Here is a 15,653-nt window from a genome sequence, read left to right on the forward strand (position 1 = left end):
AGCAATAAGGTCTTCTCTCAGGCTACTTTTCTCCACATGTTGCTGATGAAAATCTAGATTCAATCCTGTCTCAGTGTATATATACCCACATTAGGCTTTAAGGGTAGTACTTACTTGGAAACTAAAAAGCAAAATGCAAATAGTGACTGGAAGGTTGTCTATGTCCTGACCTGGGAAAATCAATGAAACTTTATGTTGGGTGACTTTGACATGATGAGACCTTTAGGCAGGACTTGTCCCTGCTGCTGTTCTCTGCTGCAGAGAACCCATCCCCAGTGCTGGGAAAGAGAAGGTACAGCCAAGTGCCAGATAAAAAATGGGCTCCCTTGCTTACACCTCATTTCCTGAAGAATGGCCTGGGTAGCACTGCAGAGGCAAATTTCACCCAGCATGTAATTTGTCATAATTGCTGTAATATATCTGTGACCATCTTGGATTTTAGAGTGTGACCCACCTCCTGCATTAAGTTCCCATACTGCTTTATGGAACAGTTTATTCAAAGAAAAAAAAATGTTAAGGAACCTACCAAAGTCCTGGGCGAAGGATTTGCATTGTTTTGGAAACGTAAAAAAAAAAGCTGGGGTGGGTGCCCTGGAAGCACAGCTGTGAACTGGCAGTGGTCAGAGATTTAGTGACACAGCTCCCAGTGCCAGGTACAGGGTAGAGAAGACACTAAAGATGTGTTAGTGACTCAGCTCCCAGTGCCAGGTACAGGGTAGAGAAGACACTAAAGATGTGTTCAAAGCTACAGTCCACAGGCAGGGAGGGTTTGAGGGAGCTGATCATGACCCACCCAGACCCCAGCAACACCAAACATCAAGGTGTGGGAATGTGTGTAGAGAGGAGCAAGGAAGGGATCCTGCTTCTCACCTTCATGTGAGAGATAAGTCCCTCTAGTGACAGCTCAATCAATACAGATTTTGTTTGTGATAAATTGTTCCTCCACCAGGAAGAGCCAGCTAGCTCTTAAAATAACCCACCCAACTGGTGATGGTGACCTTTCCCATCTGTCCCCACAGACACCAGGCCGCTGCCATGACAGCTCCTTGCCTCCTTCTGGCAGTGGCTTCTGACTCGTGTGACATGGCTGAAAGCCTGGGATTAACCTGACCCCCTGGTGAGGCACTGGCTGCCCTTTGGGCACAGTGAACATGAGAGTGTTCAGAAGTGTGTCTGCATCCAAACCACCACACTGGATATGTGTAGGCACCAGGTAAGGTCTGCTTGCAGGCACGCTGCTCCCAGCGATGCAGGCACGTCTCCAAAGCTCCTACACAGAGATGCTCTGCTCTCCTCTCCCACCCTTTTCCTTCTTTTCAATAAAGCATCTCTCCTCCCAAAAGAGATAACAGCAATTATCAGGTTCATCAGCACTGTATCTGCCCTGGTGCAGCACAGGGAGCTCAAAATGCCAGTCTGCCCACTGGACCATTAAAGTCGATGGCTGTTCCTAACCTTTAAATATGAATAGAGCCCTGCATAATGGATCGAGGACTATCCATGGAGACCATCTGCCCCGTGCTTGCAGAAATGTTCACGTTGTTCTTCACAGGAGTTTATTACTCAGAGGCTATTGCTAAAAATACATTGCAAAGGGCCTGATTTAAAAACAAAGGGCCAATTCAAACTTAGCAAGGGAGACACCCAAAACTGAACCCAAGCACCTCTGCCAACCACGCTGGAGTTAGGCTGCAACCAGACAGACTTTATCCAAAAGGTAATGACATAATTCTGAATTAGCTTAACAAGACCTGCAATTCATACAGAAAAGCCTGAATTTATGTAGTAATTTGCCAGAGCTTTCAGAGTGTTCAATATATCCATGGCAAGAAAATAATCACATAGGTTATTAAAGTGAGGTAAAAATGGACACAATTATGAGATTTTTTTTGTACTAAACTACTTTTACTAAGTTTGACTCCATTTTTGACTAAAAATACAATTGACAAAAACACTTAAACCACTTTACAAGTTGAAGTTTCCTATTAATCACCTGGACTTGATTTCCCAAATGTTTAACCCCTCTACACAAGAGTCCCTCTACAAAAGACATTCCTGAGAGCCCAACAAGCAGTAAAGCTCTCTTATCTTTTCATTGGTTTCTTAGTTGGTTTTGAACTTTGCCTGTATCAACATGCAAATGACATCCTGGAGAAGGAGCCTGGAAATTGTTCTGAGTCCTTGTTACCAGCCAGGAAAGCAGAGACATCCTCCAAGGAGCGGCTCAAGCACAGCCAAGATGAACAAAGTCACCCAGTGACTGTGCATGCACCTCAGCCTGTGAAGCAGGTCTGATTTTCAGAGAGCTGCTTGGTAGCAGCAGATAAAACCCTTTCCAGTACTTAGTTGGCCTTTTAATTAAAAGGTCCCCCATATCAGAAGCCACCTTTGAAAAGCTCAGCCTGGTTGGGCTTCAGAGCATCTCTCATTTTCCCTGGGATGCCATGCATGTCCATCTTTCCTGGGCATCTTCCTTCACTTCTTCCCAGAAGGCAAGCTGGGAATATCTTACTCAAATATCTTACTTATCATTTGTGCCAGTCCCAGTCTGAAATGAAATAATCTTGTCCTGAAAAGAAGAAACTCCTTAAAAGCCATGAAAACAGTGAGAGATAACTGGAAAAACCCCCAAATCTAGGATTGGATAGTTTAAAGAGGCAAAGAGAAAGACAGAAGAAATCGGGTCCGATGAAGCAGGACACATTCCCAGTGTCTGCATAGGGCTGTGCAGGGGCTTGTCAGTGGTGGGCAGGAAACTCCATCATGGATACCTTGGCTCACTTCAGAGAAAAAACTGTAACATCAAAGAAATGGGAACTTTCTAACCTCTAAAGTTTAGGTTCTTTCACTTTTTTTCTGCAAAAACAAGGTAAGCTTATTTATCAAAATAAGCTTCTGTAAGGAGATTTTTTTTTTCTCCATATGAGAAGAGTTTGGTCTTTATTAAACAGCTACTTAAACTTGCTATTCACTACAGTCAGCAAAGGAAACCAGAAGAAGTGAGATTCCAGGAAAAGGCAGTAAAATTTCCACTTAGAGAAGCAAATGGAAATGAGCTGCTGCATTTATGAATGCTGCAGTGAAACAGTTTTTAAATCTTTGGTACCCAAGATATCATGCAATGCTTGACCGATTATGCCTGACTCATTTTAAGAATGCAGAAACAAGATTCAAATGTTGTGGTTCACCTCAGAGGTACCATCCCAGGACAAGGTCAATGACATTTTTTCACACTCTCAGAACAATACAGAAATGATAAAGCCCAGTGGCCAGTTCACATCTAAACAACTGCTTTTGGACCCAATCCATGCAAGAAGAGCCATTAGTGTAAGAACATCTGCAGCATATCTAACACCCCAGCATCTCCTGGCAGACAGACTGACAACATGAACACAAGCAGGCTGGAAACAGACGATCAGCTACTGTGGAATTAGATTTTTTTTCAATAGTTGGGCTTTTTTGCTGGCCTCGCCCTGGGAAAGCGGGCAGGCTTCTGATTAGCATCCCTTTCAGGGCTGCCTCATCAGCAGGGTGTTGTGGTTGAAAGGACTGTTGGTTTAATTGCTCAAATTTGAATTTCCAGGGGAAAAAAAGAACACACTCTCTTGCTGGCAGGACTGACACAAGTTTGTATTGTAGACCAAGTCTAATTATATGTATTTCCACTTGGATATTGCAAACATTTCTCTCTCTTTCTTTTAATAAAGTATTATCACGTACTAGAACATTCTAGTTCACCAGTACTAGAACATTCTACACATCAAAAATCCCTTCATTACTCAACATTAACTTCAGGCCAAATAATTTTTTTATACTTTACTTTGCAGAGAGGGCAGGCTTATGCAGCTACTCGCAGACCTGATGAATGTGGAGAAAATTGCTTCCCATGCTACCAATGTCAAATGTTAATCCAGCAGGTACCTGGTACCTGACAGGAACTTTATTTTAAAAAGCTGTGGCCATGGTAGCCCAGGCAGCAGGGCCAGCAGCTTTTCCTTCATTGCCTTGAGTTGCTCTGCATCCAGCAGAAACTCAGTTGTCACCTTTCTGCAATCTTTACCCTGGATTCAGCTGGGATGGAGCTGGATCCCACAGGCACTAAGACCACTGTGTTAACCCAGCCGCAACAGCCAGCTCCCAAAACCCCTATGCATTTAAAGGCCATGTGTCTCAGACAAGACTGAGAGGTGTGCAGGGAGCCATCCTTGCCCTTCCCCAAATACCCAACACTAGGATCTCGGTTCATGGCTTAGATCAAGACAGGCAGTGACAAGAAAAGTAGTCTTTTATTTCAATTAATATTTCTTGGCATTAGGCAGATATTAAATAACACTGGAATGCACAAGACTATTAACATATCAACAGCAAAAGGGAGGAGGTGTAGCCAAGTTGAGAACAGCAGTGCCAGTCACGTCACCTTGGGGCACTCAAAAGCCATTTAACGCAGCAACCACCAGAAAGTAGGACTCCACTGAGAAATACAAAATGAGGATGAACTCCTTTCAGGTCTTTTGTTAATACAGTAATACCGGAATGACTGACAGTAAAAATGAACAAATATTTGCATTCAGGAATTAAACAGAGTGAAATATCCACAAACTGCTAGTCATGCATTTCTTTTGGAACAGCAATTTGCTAATGCATAAATATCACAAAAAAACAATCTCCAAGATCTGAATAAATCACAGACGACTAGAAGAAACAAAGCTTGAATTCTATTTTATGCCTTAAATAGATGACCTAAATATTTAAAATTTTACTTCACCATATATATATAATTTATATATATATTAAAAGAAAGTAAAGACCATTAGATAAGTGCAAGCAATTTTCCTCAAAAAGAAAATTGGAACCATGCCCAGGAAAGCTGCTTTTTTTTTTTTCTTTTTTTTTTTTTTTAACTTTCCACTCCATTCAGTCCACTTTTTTTTATTTTCTTTTTTTTCCCCCAACATAGTAATTTCTGAAGCAAAATAAATTATCTACCATCTGCTATTTTGGGTAAAAGTCCTACCTAGCATCTTCTCGGGAACTACGGGAACATCACCTTTCTCACGGACTAAGTGAAGTGGTATCTTGCCAGCCATTGAACTCTCTCGTAGCTGCATGTAAACAAACCTTTCGAATAATGTTTCAAATGTGCAGAGTGAATGGTAACGTTACGGGGAAGCAGAACCGCAGCTGCCGCAGGAGAACTGCACTGGTGTTAGTGGGGGAGCGAGGGCTGGTTCGCTCGGACACACGCGCACACACACGATCCGGCAACGGGGTCTTATCCGCGAAGTGTGGAGGGATGGTTGAGAAGGCATCCGTTTGCGAGCAAAGCTTGAAGGACACAAGCCGAGGTTCTCTGAGCACACTGTCCGCTTTCATCAGAATTGGCTCGCGCTACTGGGGTCGCACTGTAACAACCGCACGATGGAGGGATCGCTCTTGGCACCTTTGATGAACTCTTCCAGCGACAGTTTACCTGACAGAGAGGACAACCAAAATGGAAATAATTTTTTAAAGAGTCAGTTGTTCCTGTCATCATTGCTGTAGCAGAGAATCCCTCCTCACCGAGGCAACGTAACATCTATTTAATCTATCGCAAAGGCATCGAGGGGAATTTAGCGCAATGCACAGCAGCTAAATCCTACTCAAGCCTTTAAGCCCAAATGCATTTTTCTTCTGCAAAACAATCCAGCATAATAATTGCTATTTCTTTGTTTAAAAAGACAGTCCCAAATCTAAAAACAACTGCTCCAATAACATTTGGCAGCTTTTTGCTCAGAACCAGACTATATGAATAACATGACACATGAACACAAGGTATGGTACCTGAACACATGTATGCTTTGAAATGATGTTTTTATTATAAACACTTGAAACCTAAATATTCCAAATATCCCCACTTTGTCCTCTTGTTTCTTGTGACACGTGGGGCTCAGCAGTCATGGCTTCTCTGGCATCTACAAGGTTGGACTGGGGTTTGAGCAACCTGATCTAGTTCAAGATGTCCCTGCTCATTGCAGGGGTGTTGGGCTACATGACCTTCAAAGGCCCCTTCCAACCCAAATTATTCCATGATTCCATGACTTGCTGTGCCCTAGTGGGTGTACCTAGGAATAGGATGGTTTTGTTTTTTTCTTTTTTTACAAGCAAAGTCAGCCCTGGGGCACACCTACTGCTATGTGTTGCTCCTGAGCATTTCTGTTTTATACATCTTTAATTTAGGCCAGAGGAATTGACTTGGATAGACCTTGTAACAATCTGAGGTGCTGAAAATTGATCTCTGAAGGAGCAACCACCCCAGCATCCCCTGGCACCAACAGTCCCATGGAATGTCATGGTACAGCAAGGAGGAAATATTCTATCTGGTCCTCCAGACCTCATGGTGGGGTCACCCAGCCCCCCAGCAGGTAGCTAGCACCAATACTCCCCTGCTCCAGCATTCATGGCAGAAATAGGATGTGGCAATATCAATGAACAAAGAAATTTTCCCTATGAAAACGAGGCAACAAGCAACCTGCTGCACCCCAGACACTAAACTGATTACTAAACATGTCTAGATTACTGGATATGTCTAGTAATCTCCCATCTAGCTTGTGTTCTCACCTACCCTACCCTCACACAACACCCCAGGGCTATCCTTACCCACCCCAAACTGCTATGCTCGAGACAGGAGCCACACACAAACATCCTATCCTGCACTTGGGAGCTGCCTGCTCCCACTTTTGGCCACATGCACCCAAAGAGAGAGAGAGGTACCAGCTCATTGTGCCAGTTTGCACCAGCCCCAGGAGAGATGGAAGAGGAATGACCCTGGTGGCCAGCACTGAAAACAGGTTGAACAGGGACGAACTCCTCTCCCAATAACAAGCAATAGGGCAAGAGAAAATGGCCTCAAGTTGCACCAAGGAAGGTTTAGATTGGATATTAGGAAAAATTTCTTCCCCAAAAGGGTTGTCAAGCATTGGAACAGACTGCCCAGGGCATTTAAAAGATGTGTAGATGTGGCACTTAGGGACATAGCTCTATGATTCCATGAATGAGCAAGCCTTCCTCTTAGAGAAATTACAGAAGCTCAAAAACCCATGGCACACTAATTTCTGGATTTTAAGCTAATGTTCCCAAACTAAGTGTTTTTAACAAAAGCAGAGGTCCCCTAATTATCAGGATATTTACTGGTTTGCCCTTTGCCCTGTATTACTTAAAAGCAAAGCCCAACTCAAAATCTATTTGCAATGCCCAACAGTCAGATGGGAAAGAAACATTTTCAGCCACCAGACACACATGTGCAGATGTTATTCCTTGGCACTGCATGGATTGCAGGGCTGATATTTTACTGGGAATAGGATGATTTTATTTCAGCAACAAAGTGCAACAGATAGAGGATGCATGGATATGGCAGATTTTGGGACTACTACTCTGTTACACATCTGCACACATTGCTACTTTCTGCAGACCAAGAATATTTTAATAATGTTATTTTAGGGCCCTCCACATGTTAAGCCAGGGGATGAAGTGCTAGTTTTGATTAAGTCAAAGGTAAAATACTTGAGGACTTCAGCAAGGCCAGGAATTTGCCCTGGGGACTGCAGTAGCAGACATCAAAATGCAGCCATAAAATCCTCTTAAATCAGACCCTTTATGTACATAAAATTGTATTTTTTCAAGTCTCCATATCTCAGTGCTACAATCAAGTCTTTGCTCTCACTGAGCACATCAATGGGACACAGTTCCTGACTGATGTGGGCAGTTGCCACCTCAGCCTCTGACAGGGTAATTCCCAGGCAAAAACTCCACCTCAACTGGGAATAAAGGAAACATGTCATCAGGCTGATGAAAAAAAGGAAATTGATCATTTTTTGCTTGTATTCTTCAAACCCAAGGAAATGAGCCAGCACAGGTGGAGGGGTTATGATGTGTGCATTGTCAGATAATTGATCAAGGAGCTCCACAACCTGGCTTGGGAGCTGCTACAACTCCCTGATGCTCAGTGCAACAGAGGTGTGTGACCATGTGTTTATACATGCCATAAACACACAGAGAAAATAAGTGTTATGGATCTGGGGAATTTTTGCTTTCATGTGCCCTGCCACATTCAGGACTCATGATATTGATGACAAACCCAGAAGTGCCACCCTATCAAGGGCAGTGGGAACAAAATCTTGTGCCAAGTTTGTGCTATGTCCAGAGAAAATAACCCAAAGACATGGGGATTTCAGAGGAGCCTTTGCAGAAGGGGATTAACCCATGAAATGCCAGGGAAGGACTGCTCCCCTATCAGCCCCCCAGCAGGAGAATTCACCCTCTGTTCACTGCTCAGTTATTCATCCTATTTATCATGGACCAAAGATACTCAACAAGGTGAGGCAGAGGCCAGAGGCACCAGTGGGGACATTCCTACCCTTTCTCCCCTCTCTCAAAATTCTGCCATCTACCACGGCTGGGCTAGAAAACCTCTATTTCCAGAGCTTAGGAAGGGGTGCCAGTGGCAATCCTACCGTCATTGTTTGTGTCCATCTGTCTGAAGATCTTGTCTGTTCGCTTCTCGGGAGTGGATTCATCCTCTGGCATTTTCATTACTGATGAAACCATTTTGTAAATTGCCTGAGTATTTAAAAAAAGTTTAAAAAAAGAGATATAAGAAAAACATAACCCAAATGATAAAGCATGGGACAGAGGAAAAGAATTTAAGCCTGTAGCAACAAAAAAAAGACAGCTGACCCTGGCAGGCAGCTGCAGGACTTTATAAACCAAAATGAATGGGAATTTCTGACTGCAGCTTTTTCTTTTTTTTTTCTTTCCTGTATTCATTTGTGCTTCAAAAGAAGAGCTGGGTCAGTTTAACTGAAAGCCAGAGTCTAGATTAATGTATGAGCAGGACTGAGCTGAAATAGAGGAGACAATGGTGCAGCAGGGCTAAGCCAGCACCTCTTTGTCTGGCTCTCACCCTCCACCCAGTTGTATGTATGTATGTGGGGTGCTACATGGATTATGGCAAATATGAATACACAGCAATAGGGGTAGTTTGCCTTTGGGAATGGATAAGGAAATGCTTCTTCTGACTTACAAGAACATGAATAATGAGAAGTCCTCTTTAGAGTGTCTGCAGTCCTAGACTTTCACCTAAATTCTCCCACCCCAAGCATGAGGACCAGTGTCAGGGCACTGGCTGATGCATGACTCCCTTGCACTGCACAGGACACACATCTCAGCTAGCTGCACAGTGGGTGACAAGCAGCCACTGCTGAGGCCAAACCCCTGCAAGCATGTGGGGTAGGGGCGCAGGGGACTGTGCTGCCTGCCCCCACTACAGCCTGTGGTATACAGGTCCTCTGCCTTTGGGACACAAAGGCATGCTACAGCCTTTCATCCAGAGTTCATATTCCACATTTGAAGATTCAAAGCATTAACTCTGAGATTAATCAGGTCAACAGAATTTGCATTTAGGGTTTTTGATCCTGTGAACATCACACTAAGAAACCCCCAGAATTCTGGCTGCAGGCCAGCTGCACAAGTGCCCTGTTCATATCTCAGGCCTTTCCTCATCTGCATCTTGTAGGTCCCATCATGGGTCCTACAAAACCATGGGCTCAGGAGCCTTCCTGGGGCAGGAGTGACCCAGCTCAGCACATCCCTCATCTCCAGCTGTCTTCTGAAGAGGTTACATCACCACAAAGAAGATGGCCAATAGAGATAATGCTCACCTGCACTATTTCTAGCATTTCCCCACGGCTGATGTACCCGTTGCCATCCAGGTCGTACATACTGAATGCCCACTTCAGCTTCTGCTCCAGCTTGCCCCGGGAGGTGACGCTCAGGGCGATGATGAATTCCCTGAAGTCGATCGTCCCGTCGCCGTTAGTGTCAAAGGTGCGGAAGACGTGCTCCGCAAACTTCGACGCGTCGCCGTAGGGAAAAAAATTTGCATATATTTTTTTAAACTCTTCTACAGTCAAATGGCCCGTGGGGCAATCTTTTAGGAAGCCCTTGTACCACTCCTGCAGCTCGTGGTCTGTGAACTCGGTGTTCTCACGCAGGTCCTGGAGCACCTCGGGGCGCAGCTTGCTGTTCTGCTTCCCCATCCTCTTCTGGGTCTGGGTTCAGCAGCTGCAAAGCAAGAGAAAATCTGCCTGAGCTCCAGCCACACTAGGCAGAGAGGGCTGGGGAGAGGTAGAACCCTTCTAGAAACAGAGGGTCCCCCTGGGGCAAGGGGGTAAGAGGAGAAAAAGGATGCTATAAATCACCAGGAAAAGACTTCATTTAATTTGGCTTCCTTTCCTCTCCTCTAGGCTCTCTCAGTGACTAATATGCTGTGGAGGGGAAGGTAGTTCAGGAGGAAGTATTTCGGAAATATTCGTTCTTATTATTAATCCTTATTATGTGGCAAATAATAAAGCTCAGTATTTTAGTTCTGTGCTGCAGTCCCACTCCTCCATCACACGGCTTGCAATGCCCAGCTCTGGATTCCTACACAGGCTGATCTGCTGCCATGACTGAGTGGGAGCGGGCAGGGACAGCAGCAGTGATGAAAAGACAAATCTATCTATTCAAAAGTGACAGTAAATGCAGCTGAACAAGAAGCAAGAAGGGCAGGTAGCTCCATGCCTGTCATGTTTGCATTGTCCTGATGCTCTTTGAAACCCTTTGGCTTATCCAGATTTTCCTCCCTCCCTGCATCCCTTGTCCCACAGCAGTGGGAGCTTGGTCCTGTATGGTGGGGCTTGGTTGGTGCTCCTTGTGGCACCTGAGGGTCACAGGAGGGTGCAGCAAGGGTAAGCTCAGCACAGCCCATGCTCAACAGCAGCACCCCAAAAGGCTTCTCCCTCTTTTTCTCAGCCATGAAGGCAGCATGAGCAGATGGATCACTGCTACAGCAGCACCAGCACAAGGGATTTCATCCTTTCCAGCCCTCCCAGAGAATTAGAGAATAAGGCTTTTTAAAGCAAAATGTTTGGCAAAGCAATTCTTTTCAAGTTTACTTGGGTTTATGCTTTTAGAGAAGCTTATTCAGTAGGTTCAATATTCCTTCACCAGGGCCAAAGCACATTTAAATCCAGGATTTCGTCAGGATATCAGGAGAGGGCTGGGTCTCTCCTCTCTCTTGACAATGCCTGTGTTGTGCCACACAAGGTGAGACTGCCCGGCAGTAAGAGAGCTCTTTCAGCAAAATGAAAGATGGTCAATCTGCACTTGTGCAACAACAGGAAATAAACAAAACCTTGATAATTTCTTACTTTTATCCCTTGCATTCTTTCATGGCTACCTAGCAATATCAAACTGTGCTGCCGAGCTAGAGGTTGAGTTGCATGTCCTTCCTTACATTCAAGAAGTTTATTCACAAGTGTGCACAAACTCCTGTGACTGGTTTGCATAAATGATGTTTCTCTGCACAGACTGTTGTGCCTGTTGGGTTTGCTCAGAGCCAATGCAGAAGACAGGTTAGTAATAGGCCAACACTGCAGACTACCTGAAAACTGCAAGAGCTGAGCTGCAAAGCATGCAGAAACCAGGAAAAACAGGGGCTAAGCACTTCCCAGAGAGTAAAAATTCCAAGCATGCATAAGAACCCAAAAGAATTTTAAATGCTAAAGGTCAGCAAAAAATAAGCTGCTCTACAGCAGAATGTAAGCTTGTTTTATTTGTATTCCATTTAGTCTGTGCACTGCCTCAGCAATGTAAAAAATCCACATCCTGCTCTGTGGCTTAATGCTCAGAGACAAACAGCTGCTCGTTAGTTCCGTGCATTAACGGACAACTGTGTTATCATTAGCACTTCTGTTTTCCAGAAAAGCTGCCAATACTTCAACTCCTAAGCTTTATTTTTGTCCATTATATTGCAGAGTTTTCTCCACATACCTGACATGCCTCTGCTTGCTCCCAACATGCAGGGATGTTACAGCTCCTGGTCGCTGCCAGCATCACCCCAGGAGAGCATCAGGCTGCCCTCCAGTTAAACCACTAACTCTCAGCCACTGCCACTGCCTTTCCATCTTCCAATCTTCTCTGCCCCAGATAGTCATCCTTGCAGTGCCGAGGGCAGAAAACACAATATTCCAGTCTGCTGAAGTCAAATTGCAGAAAAGAGCAGCTTGGAGCAAATAATAGATCAGATGTGATCCATTTTTTTAAAGAGCAGAAATTGTAATAGTATGTTCCTCTCCTTGAGTGAGGAGGTGTCTGCAGTTTCCAGCCTTCAGTGAGCCCCTCCACTTCATGATTCCCAGATGCTTTGTAACAAGTAGTGTCTGGAAAAGCAGTCCCTGCCTTACCAACCAGTGCCTCAGAATTCCCTGGGAGAGGGGCAGGAGGAACAGCAGAGCCCACTTAACACATAAGCAGAAGTTGCCTCAGCTTTATTGACTCTCAGGGTTAAGGACTGCAAAACTTTCAACTGGTAGTTAAAAGTGGTTTGAAAAGGTTTAATATAATTTCTCCCTATTGCTGTAGTATCTTTATCATTCCTGTTCCCTTGAAAAATAGACACCCCTAGACAACAGAGGTAGGGTAATCATTCTAGATTAATAGAATAAATAAATAAATCTAGAACTAGATTTCACTATTTCTCCTAGTGGTAGATACATCTTGTTATTTGAAGAGATGCTCATTAAATATCAGCTTCAAAAGCTTTATATTCAAGCAATCTTTGCATTCAAAAAATTACAGGCCCTTTCAACCCTTCCTCCTCTTTCACATCACTTTATATCAGAAGATGTGCAATGCTCTGAACACAACCTTTTTTTGCATATGAGCTTTCTGAAAGGCTTCATAACATGTTCAGCCCAAATGCAATCCTGCAGTTGTAACCAATTTCATGTGAATAATTAAATAACCAACATTAACATTAATTTATTAAAGCCCATCTAAAAAAACCAGCTTTGATTTAAATTGTGTTGCAGGTAGCTCCTTCAAAATGAAATGCCTAAATATCTCATTAATCATGACAGCAACCCCTGCTGCTGGCATCCAACTGACATTTCATTCGATTGCTATAAAATGCTTTCATCAAATCACTTTCCAGAGGCTCAGCAGCTGATTTAGCCACAAGACCACTCAGAGGATGGCTGCTAATGGAAATCACAGGGAGCAGGGCTGGGATGCTCTGGTCAGTCCTGTGATTAGGGCTGTGTTTTGTTGCTTTTTTTTTAACGAGCCTTTACCAGCTAAATCACTTTTTGCAGTGGGTGTAGAAAGCAAAGCAGAAGAGACATCCTTGCACCCAATATTGCCCTGGGCAGTTAGCAGAGACCTAACTCCAGTATGGCTTGCCTTTCCCTCAATTCCCATCACACCAGGGTGAAATCCAGGGAAGAGATATCACATACACTGCAGCAAGGTCTGTCCCTGCTTTCCTTGACAAGCAAAAGCCCTCAGAGCATCTGGCACTATCACAGCAGTAAGAAAAACAATCCAAGGAATGCCCTTGAGGTGATCAGACAAGGAGCATCTTGGTTGTCTAAATGCAGAGCTGAGGCCTTAGCAAGTCAATCACTGCTCGTGAAAGAGACCCCGGGCCATGTAAGGCTTAAACAGGGGGAAATGCAGATGAACTTTTGTTCCAGTTTCATACCAAAATTTTTGTTAAAATTATGTGGTGCCTGTTCTAATTCTAATTAATTCTAGCCGGGCTCAAAACCAAGCTGCCAGAGAACTCCCACCTGAATGTAACCTCTGTCCTTCTAGGCTTACAAAAAATCAGCAATAATCTCATAGCAAAAGCCCAATAATGAGCAAAAAGGTCTTTTACTGAGGCAAAGACACACACTGGTGTCCTGGTTTCAGCTGGGGCAGTGTTCATTTTCTTCCTAGTAGCTGGCACAGGGCTGTGTTTTGGATTTGAGAATGAAAATAATGTTGATAGCACGCTGAAGTTTTAGTTGCTGCTGAGCTGGGCTCACCCCAAGTCAAAGACTTTCTCAGTTTCCTGTGCTCTGCCAGTGAGAAGGTGCTCAAGAAATATGGAGGGAGCACAGCCAGGACAGGTGCCCTGAAGTGAACAAGGGGATATCACTCCATGCTGTCATGGTCAGAATATAACTTGGGGGGATTGTCAGGGCAGAGGGCTGATCACTGCTCAGGGATGCACTGGGCACTGGGCAGCAGCTGATGAGCAATTGTACTGTGCATCCCTTGTTTCTCTTGGATGTTACCCCTCTCTCTGTTTTTATTATCTCCCTTTTCACTACAATTGTTATCATGATTACTATAATAATATTTTCTTTTATTTCAGTTATTAAACTGTTCTGATCTCAACCCACAGATTTACCTTTCCCCCTCAGTTCTCATCCTCGTCCCACTGCGGGCTGGGGTTAAACCACCAGATTGGGTCGTACAGCACTGGGTAACTGTAGCAAAGTCTGAAACAGCTAATGTAGCAATTCTGTGTTTTTACCGACAGATGGACTGGCTGTCAGTTTCCCCACACTAAAGTACTTGAAATACTTGTAACAAAGCTCAGTGCATCCCACTTTCACAAGAGCCCTCTGTCAACCACCAGTCACAGCCGGTAGAAGTGTGTTTTGACCATGTAACCCAGAAAGCCAGAGACCAAACCAGCTTTTTACTGCAAAGCTTGTGAAAGCAAAACTGCCTTGAAATGAGCTCATCATGGGATCCTCTCAGTGAATCAGTTACGGCTGCAAAAGGAGGAATAACTCCTTAGAGAAGTATTTCCTTGTGCAAACCCCCTTGGATACTAATTTAGTGCTAATAAAAAGAGGAAAATTGATGAAATGCCTGTCTATAGGACAGAGGTGCTTTCCAGCTGAGAAAGACAGTGCACAGAGAAACAGAACAAATACTCTTCATATTATCTGAGCTATCTGCTTTGCAGGGGGCAAGTGTAGCATCATTTCTCTTGCGGTGCTCACTTATAAAGCAGAGTAAGTGTGTCAAATCTGTTACAGTCATGAAGCTGCTCCATGACTGCAGGAGCCCAAAGAAAATGAACAGCATAAGCCAGGCAGCAAACATTGCTCTGGGTTGGTCTGAAATGCAAGAACCATTTAAACAGGGGTGGAATATTTTTTTTATTAAAATACCTAAAGCATCAGACTTGTCACTGAGGCTCTATCTTTAAAAGTTTGATCCTTGTATTAAAAAAACAAAAACAAAACAAAAAACCAACAACAAAAAACTCCCAAACAAATAAGCAAACAAAACCCCAAACAAAAGCCCCACAAACAAACAACAAAACAAACCAACCAAACAACACACCACAAAAAAACTCCGCACAGGCAGTCCTAAGGCAAGCCCGAGGCACTGAAGATGTGTGCTGGCACAGTTCAGGAGCACACCCTTGAGAGTACATTTCCTGCATGGGCAGCAGCAGCTCTCACCAGCTCAGCCACACACAGAGGTGCTCAGGAAGCCTCCAGCTCCTGCGGGCCAAGCTCTAAAAGAGAGATGGGCTCCCACACACCCCAGCTAGTGATGGTAGGTAAAAAATGATCGTGCAGCAACAGGCTGCAAAACAGGATTATAACAACATCCTCTGGACCGTGCTTTGCCGAGGGCTGCTCAGGGGTTCTGATCTGAGCTGGGGATGGGGGGAAATGTGCAGTTCCATGGGCTGGGACAGATAATGAACTCCAGAGTGAAGAGCAGATTTTGTTACATGTTTTAATGTCAGTATCCTAAGCAACCAGCGTTGCAACAGACAAGGC

At 44.2% G+C, this 15,653-nt stretch overlaps 1 protein-coding gene across 2 annotated transcripts in view; it reads right to left on the bottom strand.

Moving 5' to 3' along the window:
- Positions 1–4,269: 4,269 nt before the first annotated feature.
- The window catches only part of HPCAL1 (hippocalcin like 1), a 64,508-nt gene continuing 53,124 nt past the window's right edge, over positions 4,270–15,653 (bottom strand). For both annotated transcript variants that reach the window (XM_058800892.1, XM_058800893.1), the window contains 3 exons: positions 9,696–10,098; positions 8,490–8,595; positions 4,270–5,470 (listed from right to left, as the gene is read on the bottom strand). In XM_058800892.1, coding sequence (XP_058656875.1) covers positions 5,373–5,470; positions 8,490–8,595; positions 9,696–10,073 — 582 coding nt within the window. In that variant the 5' untranslated portion in view covers positions 10,074–10,098 and the 3' untranslated portion in view covers positions 4,270–5,372. The remainder of the gene's footprint in view (positions 5,471–8,489; positions 8,596–9,695; positions 10,099–15,653) is intronic.

Source organism: Ammospiza caudacuta, chromosome 3 (assembly GCF_027887145.1).
Source record: "Ammospiza caudacuta isolate bAmmCau1 chromosome 3, bAmmCau1.pri, whole genome shotgun sequence".
Taxonomy (NCBI): domain Eukaryota; kingdom Metazoa; phylum Chordata; class Aves; order Passeriformes; family Passerellidae; genus Ammospiza; species Ammospiza caudacuta.